A 17,841-nucleotide genomic window follows, 5' to 3' on the forward strand; every position below is an offset into this window, starting at 1 on the left:
CTTTCCCTTGTATAATTCCGTCCTTCGGCTCGTCTTAACACGCTTCCTCATCTTAGCACGCTACTGCTTCCCCTTCTCTCGATCCATCTTCGTATCCTTCTTCGCATTCGCATGATTTCCGAGGACACGATCTCGCCTTTGACGCGCGATCGTTCACGCATGTACATTCGCTCTCTCATTTTCTTTCTCTTTCCGGATAGAGTAAGCGCGGTGTTTTTTATCTTCGCATTCTATTTATCTTCTTACACGCTTTTCGTCCTTTCCTCAATCTTTCTCATCTTACACGCATAATTTTCACGATTGTGTTTCCGCATGGATCCCACGTTTATTCATCGTACCGTTCCAGAGTATTGACAATACGAAGTACGATTTTGAGCTTGGTTTATCGAACATCGTCACAATTGCACGTCAATGTGTATCGACGCGACATGAAAATCGGTCGGTCGCGTTTACCGCTATAAACCCGAAACAGCCCGGACAACCGAGTTCGTAATTTCTCGTATGATTCTCCATTCGTCGATTACGTATCGTCTCCGTCCTTGTCTGTCTTCTTCAACGATGTTTCCAATACGACACCGCGCCGATCGCGATGAATATTGCGTCGATATTGAATTCCCAAGTGTTCGTTTGTCTTTGAACGTTCCACGACTAACGTTCCCCCGACTGGTTCCATCCGCTCATCGGCTTCAACCTCGTTCCCTACTCGCGTTTCCCCGCGTCGAATTTCATCCCTCTCCTCTCTTCTCGCTTTTCCGTCCTACTCGTCGCCATCGTCATCGCCGTCGCCTTCGTCGTTGCCGCATTAAATCGCAATGTTGGCGCCTCACCCTGACGTGGCTGCGAAGCGACCACCACCCTGAAGCCCGGGATCTCCCGGGATCTTCCAGGATAACGCTGGCATTCGCGCTCAGTTTTTGCTTCTTTCCTGTTCTCCCCCTCCTCCTCTCCTCCTTTCCCTTCTCGTCCAGCAATCCTCTTTCTCGAGAAGCAGAAATTCACAGCCGGATATCGCGAGTCAGCCCGGGCTCCGACACCGGAAGTGGATTTACGCGCGACCGCACGACCATCGTACATGTGGATTAACCGGGATGGTATTCGTCATCGTCGCGACATTTGTGAATTACCGTGAGCTGTTCATCTTTCTTCTGATTCTTACAGACTAGCCAAGGATAATGTTTATACAGCTGTCCCCGTGTAAAATAAAGATGACTCAAAGAAATTTCACAGTTTGAACCGTCTCCGTCTAGACGGTTTACATTTTCACCTTTACACAATCAAGAGATCGTTCAATTATTTTTATATACAATGTGATTTTTCCCGTTATGCTCCCGAATAAAATTGTTATCGGCTAACGTGATTGCGGAAAATTAAATATACAATCTGCAATCACGCATTACGTTACATAATGATTACATGTAGTATAAACTGAACCGCAGCGATAATGGGTGCGATTGTTTAGTCTGATTGATTCAAAGATACATTTCCGGACAAATTTTCACAAGCGATCGTTCTTTTCCTATTTGCCGTAGCTTTTATGGGGCTATTGAAACTACGACTAGGAATCCCTCAAAGTAGCTCAGAATCGTTGATCGTAAGCTTCGATATCCCCGTCGTAAAAGTTTTCTCCCGCAGCTTGACCTCCGATGATTCGGACATTGGCCTTGAACGATGCGATCGTTGACCCCTCCCTCCCGGCTCAACTCGGTCGTTGACCCCGAGCGTCGCGGTCATCGACCCCGGGGCGGGAGATTCCCTGGCGTTGAACTTGAATAAATCGCGCTCTTCACCTTGGACGACGGCGCGAATTCGTCGTCGTTGGATTATCGACTCGCGGGAGATGAGAGGAGGAGCGGTCGCGATTTTTATCGCCATCCGCGCCACCAACACCTTCGCCAACGCGTCGCCACGTCTCGCTCGTTATCTTGGCGCGTGAAACAGAATTTTGATCAATTCCAAGGCAGCCGAGCAGAAATTAAGAGGGTCGGATTGAAGCGTAAACGCTTACAGCTTCCGCCGTGTTTATTGAAACACGAAGACGAGCTATTCTTATGCCATTCAAAGACTCTTGAGAACAAACAGACTCTTTGACTGCGTCTCGCAGTCTGTTTGTTCTCAGCACTGAACGATGCGCTTTTTCGCGACTGCTAAGTAGAGATAGTCAATATATAATTTAAGAATAGTTTAAAAATCGCCGACAGAAGGATATTATTCAGGCAATTAAATAATCCAAGTAGAAATGATTTGACAAACGCATTGCAATTACGACGATGTCGACTTTATTATTTTTATAGTAATCAATATAAAATAAGAATGCGAGAAGAATTAACAGCGAAATTTTTCAATCGATTGTTTATTTAAAATTTCACTTTTTTTTTTTTGCTGCGGGTTGCAAAATATTGGAATCTGATCGTGTATTATATATCATCGCGCGAGATGCGATTCCGTTTTCTCCCGAAAGTCAACGACAACAACAACAACTATGGCTTTTAATAAGATGCAGACTATATTTAAAAACCGTGTTCCTTCGAAAAGGAGAAACGCGTGTCACGTGAAACCGGTTCTGGGGACCTTGTAAGTCCCCGGATAGTGCGGGATCCGTTTTTCTGATCCTGAAATCCTTGCATCGTCTCGCATTGACCGAGGACGCGACGTGGAACGAAATTTTCGGCAATCCGCCTCTCTAATCCCCGTATCATTGACAAGCATCGAATCGAGTCGCTATGTAATCGAGAAGTTCTCTCTTACCTTCTAACATTGTCGGACTTTCCCGTAAAGGATTCTTATCGGCGTGTCTTGTCTCTCTTTCTACCTTTTCGTATTATACGAAAATAACGTGTTTTCGAGAATCATATGACGTAGAAATCATACATCCTTTAGCGTTCAATTAATTCAGTTATTCAAATGGAATTATTCTATTTAATTAGTTAAATGAATTACATATCTCGCAATATCTCGTTTAATGAAAACCATGGTTCGGAATAATATTTTTATTCTATCACAAAAATATGATAAGTTTTTTAACAAACATTGATTTAAAAAAATGTATAATACGGATTTGTAGAAATATACTTTGTAATTAATGCGCAGATATATTCGCATGGGATACATATTTTTATAATTTAGTTTCTTCGCAATTTACTTGCAAGAAATAATATTGATACACCGGGAAACTTTACAATGTTCAACCGGAAAGGGCTAACGAGTGGACCGAGTCGTGGCTCAGGTTCCACAGTGGCTTGACCAGACAGACGGCCCAGGCATTCGACACGGCTAAGAAGAGAGCACAGCAGCGTGCGAGAGTCTCGAGTAAACGAGACGGTGGCGTATCCTCTTACGCAGGTATTCTAGGCAGCATAACCGGTGCGAGGGAAAGGGGAAAAAAATAAGAGAACGATGACTAACGATGACGCATGTCGAACATCGATGGCAACACACCGCACGTTGTTGAAACTTTACGATCCACGGCTACAGAAGCGAGGAGAAATCGGGCGGGTCCTGTGAAAGTACTGCAAGTTTGTCACGGAAGACCACGAGAGAATCACAGGAGGGCTATCAAAACTGAGAAGAAACAGAAAATATAACTCCCAATGCATAACGCGAAAAAAAGTTATTATAAAAATCGAAGTATATATATAAAGATATATGGACGATACAAAAGATACTTTTCTTAGACTATTAATTACCTAAATGCGCAGACATTTTTAACTAAGACAACAGAGACTTTCTTTCTTTGACGTGCGTGAATTTTAATTTGCTCGACTGACGTCTGTGCGTTTGACACATCAACACCATAGCTTGCATCGCTATCTGAGTAAATTTGAGCCGAATATTTGCGCGTCTACGCGCACTCGCATTCGAAACGCAAGTACCTACAACGCGATATTATTTTCCTCGGTGCAGCAACCGAGATACCTGCCTCGGAGAGAGAGAAGGAAAAAGACGGATATCTCTTCGACGTGGGAGTTCGGTGAAATTCAATTCTTTGTTAGATAACGACGAAGGAAAATAAGCGTCGAACAAAAGCGTCGTCGATACATCGCGAGCATTGTACAGCCGACACTACTCGATTACAAGAGTTACAGCTACAAATTAATTACATGTTTAATGTTTATTTACTCCAATGCGATTATCGCATAACGATAAACGAAAGCGAATACAACTCTCGATTGATTATTAATTTAAAAATGTATTTGTTTCTGCTGCAAAATCTTGGCCGCCGTTTCATTCTTGATTTTTGAATCTTAAAGAGAGTTAAAAAGGAGTTCAGTCATGTAAGATCATATTATCTTCTACGATGATTAAATTACTATTATTATAATAAAAAGATATTTGTCGAGGAATTTTTGTGAAAGGATTGTATTAGTTGTATCTTCCAGCCAATCAAAATTCTGAAATAGTTGGGAAGATTACCTGATTCCCGAGCAAACGACGGGGAAGTTGCGAGATAAAACGTCGACAGGATGTTTCCACTTCGGGTGGGAAAGGGCGTGAAAAATCGGCGGACGTGGTTTCCGTGGAAACGCGACGATCCGCGGTCGCTCAGGGCTCATTTGCCTAACTTCCGGCGGTGCACCGGTTAGCCCGTCACGGACGGCTCCGCGCGTTATGTATCCTGAATAATGCATAGAGAGCGATGGAGCGAGAAGGAGGGCTGCGAAGGACAAGAAAGAAGGAGACTAGTGGACGAGGGAAGAAGATTAAGGGAGAAAAAGAGAGAGAGAGAGAGAGAGAGAGAGAAAGAAGGATCCGGGCCGACGTACCTGCGCCCTTCATGAGAGCAGTGGTTTGGACCCGTGAAGAATTTGACAAGAGAGAGAGAGAGAGAGAGGGACAGAGAGAACCGTCCAGCGTATATAATATAATAAGTAGACAGACGGGTCCCTCTCTCAGTCGGGCATTTATACCCGCGCTTTATGTCGCGTTGGAGAGGATAGGAGCAGACACCGGGAAAAAGGCAAGGCAGAACGACGGTAAACGGAGGTCCTTGGATTGCGTTTGATCCTTTCGCTGGATCCTTTCTCTGTTTGGCTGAAGGCAACCTGCGTTACGAATATTCGAGACGCTACCGAGAAAAATTATTCGGGATCATATATCTAACAATAAGACAACTAAATTTTTTTAATTATTTTCTTTAACTTGTTAGTTTGATTCGTAATAAAACTTATCTTTTCTGGGATACACGGACAATTGCCGCCCGGTAGAAAGATCGATCCAAGAGCCAAGATCGGAGGTATCTCTCTTGCAATTTCATAATCCGACAAACGGAATCACGGAAGGGCAGAATGTCGGGAATTCTTCGAGAGCTACCCCGGTCCTCGGTGAAACGGCACGGCGGAGTAAGCGGGAAGGGAGGAAAAGCGAAGAGGAGGATTTTCCAGGAGATGAGAGCTTCCGAGGCGAAGGAAGAACAGACGTTCTCGGGTGGACGGAGAAAAGGATCAGCGAGGGAAGGGTCGCGCACAAGAACCGTCGTAAAAGGGAGGAGAGACGAAAAGGGTGAAAGAGAGAGAAAGACGACAGTGCGGCGGTAGACGAGGCGAGCAGACAGGCTGGCGGGTACCGAAGGACACGAGAGGAATGGAGGAGGGTCGGGCAATTTTCCTTAAAAATATCCCGCAGACAGTGGCCCAAGAGGACGAGGAGACGCGACGCTAAGGGCGGCTGCTGGGAATTGCAGGCAGGCAGACAGGCTGGATAAGAGGGATACGGGGGAGGGATGACGTAGGATAGTACCGTCAGAGAGTAGTACGCGTGGTAGTAGTAGAGATCGTCGATACTATACGCGCCTCGCTTCGTCGAGAAGAGGTTGGGGTAGGCTCGCCCTCCGCCGCCATTCTACCCTACGTTCAACTCTCCGGGTGCCCGCTACCCCTGCTCTTCACCCCCACTGTTCGCCCTTTCGTCTTCTCTCTCTCTCTCTCTCTCTCTCTCTCTCTCTCTCTCTCCCTCTCGTTTATTCTCTCCCGGTCTCTCTTAACCGGCAAAACCTCGCCCCGACTGGAGTCGATCGATGCCAGACAGTACTGCTGTTCGCGCGACCATATCCCGCCGAATGCACATCCACAAGGTCTGAGGATTTCCGTGATCTCTACCCCTCCTCTCTATCCTAAGCGTGGTGATGTTTTTCGAATGCTCCTTCGGTTCCCATGGAAAAATCTTCGGTAGCATACTTTTTGCACGGTGCTCTTATACTCTCTTTATCGATAAAAATTTTTTTTAGGTTCCAATTAGCTTCTCATCTTGATGAGTTATATATTGATACGATTACGATAACAATGCGAGCAAAATTCTATAGTATAGTTCTAATCGCGTATGTGTGACGTGTACGTGTAATCATCCGTGAATTGAGCGCCCACACATCTCGATAGTGGGTGGTGCGATTGATTCGTCTACAGAATTAATGGACTCCGAACTGCGTCAATGATCGATCATTATCGATCGATTCAGTGGATTTTAACAAGCTCTAACATAAGTCGTCTCCAGCTAACGTGGCATAAATCCACAAATTTCCGCGAATGATTAATATTCATACATACATTTTCCGAACGTTATAAAATGAAGAAACAAAATTTGAAAAATTTGCAAGAGAAACATAAAGAAATCTATAGGAGATTCATAGAACAGAAAGAATAAGACATAAAGAAGATTCATCGATAAAATTTATGATAATCAAAATGTTGAATTAAATTGCATTAACATATAATATTCATACTCGAAGATATTTGCCGGTATAAAATATTATCACTTGTTTTTTAGCCTCTTCTTTCCTTTGTGCAGCAATTAATTTGAGAGTAGACGATTATTCGGGAATCTATCTTTAGTCACTCAACTTTTGGATGTCGTCAAACACGCATTATTGTGAAACTTGCGAAAGTTCCGAGGGCAATTCAGAATATTATTTCGTAGCGGACTGTGAACGAACTTTGTAGGATTTTCTCTATTCTTTTTCCGAACAGACCGTATCGGATCGATGGCCGACGTCTACAAGATGTCTTGAAAGAAACAAGAAGAAACTGCATAAATGCACAAGATACATGACACTTGTTTCAGTCGCTAATCAAGACATAAAAAAGATTCATCGATAAAATTTATGATAATCAAAATGTTGAATTAAATTGCATTAACATGTAATATTCATACTCGAAGATATTTATTCGGGAATCTATCTTTAGTCACTCAACTTTTGGATGTCGTCAAACACGCATTATTGTGAAACTTGCGAAAGTTCCGAGGGCAATTCAGAATATTATTTCGTAGCGGACTGTGAACGAACTTTGTAGGATTTTCTCTATTCTTTTTCCGAACAGACCGTATCGGATCGATGGCCGACGTCTACAAGATGTCTTGAAAGAAACAAGAAGAAACTGCATAAATGCACAAGATACATGACACTTGTTTCAGTCGCTAATCGCAAATTATCGCAAATCGTGTTTCTACTCTTTGTGCCTTGAATTTTTTCCATTCACATAACTTACGATTGGACGAAGAAACGAACCGCAGTCTGCTTTAGCACAGCACGAAAAAGAAAAGAGAAAAATGAAACGGCAGTAACTAATAGATCCCTCCGATCCTGCAGACTGGACAAAGGAGAGAGAACGGTCAGGTAATAACTGTTCAGCTTCAGAAGGGCGAAAACGCGCGACGAATAAGCCGAAGCCTTAGTCGACCCGCCGTTTTTTTCGAAATATCTACGGCAGGGTCGCCCGCTGGGACGAAGCCCATTGTCTGCCTATACCCAGAAATGAAAATTCCAGGACGGTTTCGTGTGCATCTTCGAATCACTGGGTTTCGTTGCAAAATTTCCCTCTGAGAATGAATAGAATTTGTCACGTTAATCCTTTACATATATGCGAGGTAATAACTTCCCGTTCTCTCTCCTTCCCTCTATCTCTCCCTCTCTCTCGTTCTCTCATTTTTATCTTTTTATTGCTAAATTAAATCTATATAATATAGTTTCTCTGTGTGATTGTATAAAAAGTACGATCTAATTCATGTTCCTTTCAATGTCTCTCATCAAATTAATTGGGCTCTAATGGGTTTAGGAAGCCACATGCTAGATATTTATTCTACACGGTATCCTTGCTCGACTAACAAGCATGGGGCAATGTGCTAATGTAGAACGTGATGAAAGAACAATCTCTGATTTGACGACGAAGAGATTGTCGATTCACGAGAGAAGGAAAGAAAAAGAAAAATCCTCGGTACGCAACGATGCAGCAATAACTCGTAAACGTGCAATTTAAAGGGAAAACACGCGATAAGACTTTGCGTATATACCCCGTGTATTAACAGGAACGCTTTGTTCGGCGTAAAGAAAGCGGAGGAGGAAACTCGGTGCATCTAAATATAGAAGTGACTGTCGCGAGGAGTTACAGTCGGCCATTAAGTCACGTTCACACGCATTTCACCGCATTTTCAATAGCTTAAATTTTTATCAATTCTTTATTGAATATATTAACATGATGGAGTAATTTTAAGAGGAAAAGAGATCATAGGTTTCTCTCTCATTGATCGAAAATGTAATTCTTTTTCTTTTTCATAGATAAGACTCTTCAATCGTATAGCCAGTATTTTGATATCGTTACAATATTATATTATAAAAATTTTTATTTATCCTTGATTTTTTTCACGACGTGTTCGCACGCGCAGTTGCAGCGGCAAATATCCGGTAACGTCGATGATAGGCTACGATCGTTCAAGAGAATGTTCGATGAATTTTTTTATCTGCCGTTCCGCTCAACCGAGTATATTTAATTTCATCGGCGATCGGCTGTTGCTGTTGCTGCTATGAGAGAGTCTGGCCACGCGTATTCAAGATTCGTCTATTACGATGCATTTGTCGTCTTGCAAACAAAAAAAAGAGAAGAAGACCCTAGAACGCGGCGAGTCGTGTAAAAAAGTTACGGAGAGAAAAAAAAATCGAGCCGATGCTCGGGAGTTAATTTCCATTTACGCCTACCGAGTCCACCTCGTAAATATCCGCCGGCCATCGAAGCGGAAATTTATGCCGTCTGCGTTTAAGCCGATTCCGCGACCGGTCCTCCGATGACAGAATGGCGGCATTTCCGCGCCACCGTAAATAAGTGTCTAGAAAAATTCCCGTTCATCGTTGCAGGTCGGCTGTGCAAAAATCGCCTTACACATTCCATAAAGATCTCCTGCAACAATACGAGAGCGCACTATCTCACACGAGGTAAAGGGCAAGAAGACGGAAGAGGGGGGGAGAGGTTGGAGACGTTATTTATTATATTCTCTCCGGGAGAAGTTCGAGGAAAGTTCGCGGATCAGAAATAATAAAGAAGGAAAGAAGAGGCGGAAAACAGCATTGTGAAAAACAATGTTGCCGTGGAACAGAGAGCTTCGTAAATGTAAAATTTAATTCATTAAAATTATCAAATATTTTTCTTATTGTTCGACGATATATATATATATATATATAGAGAGAGAGAGAGAGAGAGATTAATAATAAAATTAAACATTTAGAGAAACCATGTACTCTGAAATATGATTCAGAGTCTCCAAAGTACTCGTGCTGCTTCTCCATTTAGAGATACGCAAGGGCTAGAATTCTGATTAATTGCCTCTCATCCAGGGACATCGGGGCGTCTCTCAAAGAGGTACTTGTAAAGCGATCGTTAGAGACAAGGATAGAGGCGGTCCAGTTGTGACGAGACGCGAATCTCGCCCGCGGTCGGACACAATTATTTGATTCGCCTTATCCGCGAACGTTTTCTCTCTCTCTCTTTCTCGCTCGCAGACGTTCGTTCACCTACGCACCGCTCTCTCGGCGAACAAACATCATCGTCGTCGTCGTCGTCGTCGCCGCGACGTGTTTATGAGTGAGACGAGAAAGAGATAGAGGTAGAGACAAAGGAGAGATATACGTATGTACGACGGATACCCGCCTGCTGCTGACCCGCGTTCCAATGGTTCTCCACTCGTTCCCTCTCTCCCTCTCTCTTTCTCTTTCGCTTTCCGCCCTGCATGTTGCACGTGTGCGTGCGCGCTTTATGGCACGGCGATACGCAGAAAAGGATACTGACCGATTGGAAGCCTTTTACGATCGTCGCCACGCCATGGCGAACGTCTCCTTTCTGCATTCCGAGATGATGTGACGCGACACGACGCATCGGCCGGAAAGATGATTCGCTCGCATGCGCCCTCGGACCCTGACTGTACCGGCCATTCGGATCGAAAAAGCCAAGTTTCGCTCCTTGTGTTCTCTTCTGCGATATTATAGTCGCATCTACGATGTGGGCGAGCAACGAAAATGACTCGTCCAAGTTTGTAATTTAAAGCAAAATCGACTTGGCAACTGGCAGTATCTCGTAACATTCAAACGGCCTTCCTTCTCTAGCGACTAAGTACATTACTCGTTTATATAAAATGATATGAAATAATTTACAAAAAAGATAACAGAGTTGTAGGGAGCGGATTGTCGGTTTCGCGTATCCATTCTGAGATTGTGAAATTCGCAGAAATGGCGAATTTGCGTCATTGCACCGGGGACCTTTAACGACGATAACGAGCCGTCTGTCTGCCGTCTCATTGATCGAAAAAGGACACTCGCTATTAAATTTGACGCCCACTCGCTATCACACTCGCGACGAACTGTAAATTGTATACGGGTGCGCAACTGAATTGGAATACCATCGCTCGTACAATAAGGCGACGGTTCTCATCGTGACATTTTGCGCTGCTGGAATGGCTAATGTGTGGGTCTCTTGCGTCGCGATTTAAAAAATCAATCGCCGATTAATGCGAAAGTACAACTCGCGTTGGAGCAACAATGGGAGCTTTCACGAGCTTGCATAAATTATCGTATTCTCTCGCACGTGTTTATTCGGAGTCGTATAAGTTTCCATTTTCTCATTTTGCATTTTTGCCTTATTTAAATCCCTCTCTCTCTCTCTCTCTCTCTTTTAGCTATCTCTCATCTTCGTGTCTCTAATCATCTTTTTTTCTGCGCGAGTATTTTTAGTTTTTTTTTTTCTTTCTCCATTCTTAATCTTCACCCTACGTCTTTCTCTCTCTTCTTCTGTTATTTTATCGTCGAAATTAGCTCGTCACGCGGTACAATTTGCGCGATGCGATCACGGATACGGGTTTGCGCGCCGTAGATCTTTGATGAAACTATTTGAACCTCTCGTTAGATCGGCTAAGCGCTAATCGAGGAACGTCGAACGGGAGACGAGCGCTTGTGTGTGTATATGTACGTGTAAGGTTCCAATGGCGCAGATGGTGCGGATCGCGGTCGTCGAGAAATGTACAACTACGTATATCGTTACGCGATCATTGATCTGTTTTATTCCTCTCTCGCACGTAGAGCGCGGTGGGCCGTGGCTGCGGCTCGCGATCGTTACTCTATGCGCCACCTTGCCGCGTTCCGGAGATGAAGGGAGACGAAAGATAAATAGATAGAGAGAGAGAGAGAGAGAGAGACAAGTGTCGGTATCGATTCCGGCGAACTATATATCCGCGAAAGAAGCTGTACCTTGCCTTCTCGGGCGAGAGGACTGCACTTTCCTCCTACGCCAGGACAACCCACGACCGCGCCGTGATTATTGACGCACGAGTCAGGATTTCGCGCGGAGAGTCCTTGAAACATGCATATCGCGACCAAAATAGAAAGCGCGTGTCCGCAAATGTATATAGAAAATGATCAGGACCATGTGTATCGTAACGCAATTAATATGCGGAGGAAATTAATTGAGTAAAACGAGGAATAAGAATGTAGAATATATCTATAGTCGAATCGAATCAATGAAGCAATGATTCGAATGATATATAATTTACATAATTGAAAAGTGATGCTCGAATCCTTATACTTAGCTATAAATATGAAAATATACATGAAATAGCACGCATATAGAGTACACATGGAGAATCTAGATTCGCGATTCATTCATACTACGTGCAAAAAGGACGGCATGTCGAAGCATTGTCTCGCACCGACTGCACGAATCGACGATCGCATCTCCCGATTAAAATTTCTCGAGCTCTCGATGCCGGGAATTGAAATCTCGCCCGTTCGTCATCGACGATCGATTTCGTACGAGCTGCCAAAGTGCTTCGTCGCCTTTATGCCTTTTGTTAAGGGGCGACCGACGACGGAGGAAGAGAGATCGCGCGACAGGAAAAAAGAAAGAAAGAGAAAGGAAAAGTGTGTGGCCTCCTCTATCGCAGTGTCAGTGGGGACAGCGAGACGGCCCTGAGAGCAGCGCAGAGATTACCGGGCCCAAGGACGTCGCGGGCCCCAGATTCTCTCTCTCTCTCTCTCTCTCTCTCTTTCTCTCTGCTACCTTATTTCTTCTTTTTTCGTTTTTTTTTTCTCCCTCCTTTTCTTGACCATCTATGCTTTTTATTCTGCGGGACTCGCGAAGCATTTTTTTATCCACAATCATAGAGCTCAATGATTCCCTTCCTTATTTAGTCTCGTAACAGTAAGCTTGATTAAAATTGAAGTTTGTTTGATTGTAATGAAAATAATAAAGTATTGGATGTAATGTTTTCTGGGAAAATTGCAAACTTTGTATAATAATTGAATTTTCGACGTTTTTATCGAGGGCGATGATTTTAGGACACCTTGTATATTTTATATCTCTTGTAGGAATGGCGGGGGAATGGAGTCGGAGAACGACCCTCGGCTTTTAAGAACTGGCATGCTGACTCATTTTCATACCCGTCGATTTGTCTCACTAATTCCACTGACCGTCAAATGGTCACATTCTCTTATACTAAATCTCTGGTCCTGAACTCCGGTACGTCCGCCGTCCGCTGCGTCCAACAGTCTCCGTTGTTAAAGTATCCATACTTTCCGAATATCCTTAGCATCCAGAGAATACTCCGATGTAGAAATTCTCCGTATTTCGCCCTTAGATCCTTCTAACGGTTGGTTTCCCCTCCGGCGGAGACGGGTTCCTCGGACGGTTGCTCTCTTGGGGCCCAAACTTCCCCTTTCTTTTCCGTCTCTACACGCCTATCTTCTCCTTTCTCTCTCTTTCTCTGTCTGTCTCTCTCTCTCTCTCTCTCTCTCTCTCTTTATATCTATCTCCTACATATATTTCTATCTCTCCTCTCTTCTTCGCCAAGTTGACGCGCCGATACGCACACGTGGGCCGACACTACGCGTACACGCACACAACGAACGCGGTTCGTGTCCTTCGGACCGTTGCTGGCTCGGCAGTTAGCAACAGTACGGCCGCCACACGGCCGGAAATACCGGGTGTCCGAATATTACGTCGAGACGGATTCTGTTCGAAGCGCTACGGATTCGCGGGACACGAGCGAGCGCTACAAGAGAAGAAAATCGTTATCTGCGCGGCGCAAAAAAAAAAAAAAAATTTAATAACCGATTTATATTAATTTTCTTTTCACGAGTGCGTTTCTTCTTCCCCCGCTCGTTTCGAGAATTACGGTTATTTTCGCAATTTTACACGAATCTCCGTATATGCGGAGAGAGAAGATTGTGCGCCAGGTGCACGATGAGTCTTGATTTTTCAGAGACCGCACGTTGAACACGTCGCTCGAATGCGAATTTATTTTCGAGAAATACCTGCGGTTCCATAATATATCCTCCTTTTCTCTCTTTTTCTCTTTCTCTTTTCACTTACCGTGGATTCTCGCGATACTTGACGAAAAATGATAGTTCCCGGAACGTTAGTCGTCATTCTGCCCGAGAGATTAAAGTCCCTTTGTTACGGCGAACATCGATGAAATAGAGAGATAAAGAGATTTTAATTTCTCTTGATCTCTTGTTCGCTGAACAGAACGTTATCTGCGCGGCGCAAAAAAAAAAAAAAATTTAATAACCGATTTATATTAATTCTCTTTTCACGAGTGCGTTTCTTCTTCCCCCGCTCGTTTCGAGAATTACGGTTATTTTCGCAATTTTACACGAATCTCCGTATATGCGGAGAGAGAAGATTGTGCGCCAGGTGCACGATGAGTCTTGATTTTTCAGAGACCGCACGTTGAACACGTCGCTCGAATGCGAATTTATTTTCGAGAAATACCTGCGGTTCCATAATATATCCTCCTTTTCTCTCTTTTTCTCTTTCTCTTTTCACTTACCGTGGATTCTCGCGATACTTGACGAAAAATGATAGTTCCCGGAACGTTAGTCGTCATTCTGCCCGAGAGATTAAAGTCCCTTTGTTACGGCGAACATCGATGAAATAGAGAGATAAAGAGATTTTAATTTCTCTTGATCTCTTGTTCGCTGAACAGAACGGTTAGTCCATTGAACGATCGCAATATCTGTCACGACATTTGTGGAAAATGCATTAGACATAATAATTTCTGTCGAGCGCTAAAAATTATTAATATTCAGTGGAATTCAAACGCCAGGCTCGTTTGCGAAAATGTCTTTGTAGAAGTCGTGTCGCGCTGGTTGAATTAAACGTCTCTGCCGACGTCGATTTTTCATGCGTTTACAATGTACTGGGTGTCATCGCAACGCGATGTATGTTTCCTCTCGGCCATCTATCGAAATTAACGGTTGGATGACACATTCACGATTTTTCGCTCTTGGTACCGTAAAGTGCGACTAGAAATTTTTTTCGAGAACAGAAACCCCCCTCCTTCCCTCCACCTTTCAGATATCAACTAACATAACAAACGCAAAAAAAAATTATGATTATACAAAATCATTAAAAGATAATTAATTAATTAATTTTGGTTAAAAGAACTCGCGTGAGATAGTCGGTGATTTAATAACGTCTTACACATACATTTATTTTGCAAGCACGATAAATAAGATCTCGGATTCGCGAAGAGTTCAAGCACGAAATAGTATGTGACATATATATGTATACATATTTTTTTAGCGAATTTCTTAAAAGTTTGACTTAATGTCACTTTCATAATAAACGATTAGCTCAAAGTCGATACCGGCGTAATCCCCGGAAAGGGATTTATCTAATCTGCGAGCACGGCCCGATGTGCAAGCACCGCCCACCGCGATCGCGGTTAAAAATACGAAAACCTCGCTTTTTATAAATCAAAAATAGAGCCTGGCTTGCTCTATTTTCGAATGTGACTTTCGGAATTGCGTGGCGGTCTTTCCTCTTCCAGGCGTGACTCTTTTACGATGATCTCCGCGAACTCTCCGAGTTATGACGCTAAAATATTGATACGGTCTTTTAAGAGGAATGTCCCAGGTGGTTCGCGATGATCTCCGATTAATTTTTCGAGCTACGTGACGAATAGGAAGGATCAATAATACATATCTGGCATATATGTATATATTACACAATTTATTTTACATAGCAATAATACCGTCACCTGCACTTAGCTTCTTCATTACGAAAGTATGGTGAATGTCAACCATCATTGCATTAACGTTAAAATTTCGCGGAATGTATATCTGGTGCGCTTGATGACGATGAACGGAATATCATCGATCGCACATTTTTAATTGAGCGAGCGCGCGTTTATATAAGTTTCACTTCCACGAAGCATGCGAAATGGAATACAATCTTATCTCGCTAATATCGAAATTCATGTAGAGTTTGCGACATTAGCTTTGTTTTGGACCTCGTAACGATAATCGATATTTTGTAAGATTTTCCGAGAGAAGAGCGATCAAACCATCCAAAGTACATTCAATATAATTGCAACTAAATATATGTACGAACGCACGCAATGACCGGATTCCTCTTTCCATTTCAGGAGAAAAACTCTTTCCTGAATTACAACGTGTCCTGCATCCTGACGCTACCGCCTTATCAGAGACAGGGCTACGGCCGGCTCCTCATCGATTTTAGTGAGTATATAATATCGGTATATGCAATATTTTCTGCTCGTTCTCTCGTTTAACCTTGGCTCGGTCCAAAGTAAGGACGGCAATGACGTCATCCTTCCGCCCGTCGAAATCGAAAGGATAACCGAATTAGGAATAGGAGAGCTCGAGCGGTACGCCTCCGCGGTTTCGCGACGAAGATGACGACGACGACGACGACGACGACGACGATGAGGAAAGGCCTCGTGTCTCGGCGTACGTTTGCGACCAATTGTCGACGATACGATCGTTCTTGGCCGTTGAACCGCCGGAAGGCCGTATAAAAAGCCTCGCGCGACACGTTAACGCTAAACGCGAAGTCTCCCGGATCGTTGGAGAAGAAAAAAAAAAAAAACAGATTCGCTCACCCGTCGCGAAAACCGTATTCCAACTGACAAGTGAACGATCTTGACAATCTTGTATCTAAATTTACCATGCGGATATTTTAGCATTTGCGTTACTCTCTTATCGTTATTTCTTTCAGCTAATTGGGTGTATCATTCTCGCGTGTCTGAGATCGCGATCGATTTTCTCGCAAGCGGCGGAATCGCGTCTCTCTTTCTCCCTCTCCCCCTTCTCTCTTTCTCTTTCCTCCCCTCATCCTCTCGTGCCAATTCCTCGCCCACGACACGCACGACAAACACGACATACACGCGCGCGCAAACACATGCGCGCGACGTCCGCGCTCGTCACGGCGCGAAGCGTAGCGTTGATAATTAAACGCGGCGCTTTTTGCCGTGACGTCATTTTCATTGATGCTGAGCGAGCGTCGACGGTGTCGGGCGGGCATCGCGGCGCTACTACACCGTAGGTAGTAGTACGGGGGAAGGGGGAGGGAGGGGGGGATGAGCAGGAGGAAAAGCGGACAGGGGAAATGGTGGTGGTGGTGCGTCGGGAGGTTGGTTGGTTGGTCGAGGGTCGACGTACTGTGTGCCGTCGTGGTGTGTCGGTCGGTCGACCGGGGGTGCTTTCACAGTCCCGCCGGCTTTTCCGCGAGCGAGACGCTTTCCCTCTTCCCTCCCTCCCTCTCTTCCTCCCTTTATCCATCCTTCTGCATCCAGTGTCGGTGCCATCGACTTCGCCGCCGGCTGTATTTCGACTGTACAAGGCCGGCCCTACGATTCCGCGCGCCCCTACGCGCGGAGTTTTAGCGAGAGTTCCGCTCAAGTCGATGTAATTTAATAACATTTACTTTTCTGCAGTAGGCACGCCGCGTAAAATGTATATAAAACGAGTTGCTTGAATTATAAAAATTGCAAAATCATAATGATAGTTTGAGCTTTCTTCGAATAATTTTGCGGAAAGAGCTTTTTTCAGAGAGAAAGAGAGATGCATTCTTATTTTATTTTTCCTTATACTATATTTATTACTCTATTATTATCATTATCTCTTTATATTTTACCAATTACTTTGAATATTTATTAATCAACTGGCGTATCGCTGCGCAGCATTAATATACGATTCCATGTACAATTGAATATTTTTTCTAAAAGAAAAAAAAAGAAAAAGAACCGATCGGCGCGCCCGGGAAGCGTGGCTATAAAACTCTTCAAGTACCGAAGAGCGGGCGTATCGATATCGTTGTACATGGTGGTATCGCGGGTGGCGACGGCGGTGGTTGGTGATGGCGTAGCGTAGATTGGAGAGCGAAGTGGTCTGCGGAAAGTGCGACGCCCGGCGTCTCGCCGCATCGATCGACCCCCACGGCCGCCGATGCTGCCAACGTCGACGTCGACGTCGCGTACACGCTGCGTGCAGACACGCGTGCGGGCCACACGCGGCGTACGCACACCACCCGCGCTTCCTGTCTCACGCACCCGACCTCGCATCCTCCTCTCCTGGGCAACCGCACTCTCTCCGCGCACCTTGATCTCTACACCAGGCTCTCCCGTACCTGCCTGCCTACCCTGCCCTGCCCTGCCCTGTTCCGCCGCATCCCCCTTCCTACTCCCTCCTCCCCTGCAGGGCGCCCGAAGGGCTCGGAATCGTATGACCTCTCGTGACCTCGCTCCACTACCCCTACGTAGGATTGGCAGGGTCACCGACGCCCTTTCCCTACG

The 17,841-nt window shown here is 44.5% G+C and overlaps 1 protein-coding gene across 4 annotated transcripts in view; it reads left to right on the top strand.

Annotated features, from left to right (window-relative positions):
- Window positions 1-17,841, top strand: part of LOC115241539 (histone acetyltransferase KAT7) — a 36,793-nt gene that overhangs the window by 8,339 nt on the left and 10,613 nt on the right. For 2 of the 4 annotated variants that reach the window (XM_029817317.1, XM_029817319.1), the window contains exon 10: window positions 15,673-15,766. The exons of 1 other annotated variant lie outside the window; for it this stretch is intronic. In XM_029817317.1, the coding sequence (XP_029673177.1) occupies window positions 15,673-15,766 (94 nt within the window). Of the gene's footprint in view, window positions 1-9,115; window positions 9,180-15,672; window positions 15,767-17,841 lie in introns of those variants that run through there. One more of the 4 variants, XM_029817320.1, reaches the window with a different exon arrangement.

The sequence above is a fragment of the Formica exsecta genome, unplaced genomic scaffold, assembly GCF_003651465.1.
Source record: "Formica exsecta isolate Colony F162 unplaced genomic scaffold, ASM365146v1 scaffold500, whole genome shotgun sequence".
Lineage (NCBI taxonomy): Eukaryota > Metazoa > Arthropoda > Insecta > Hymenoptera > Formicidae > Formica > Formica exsecta.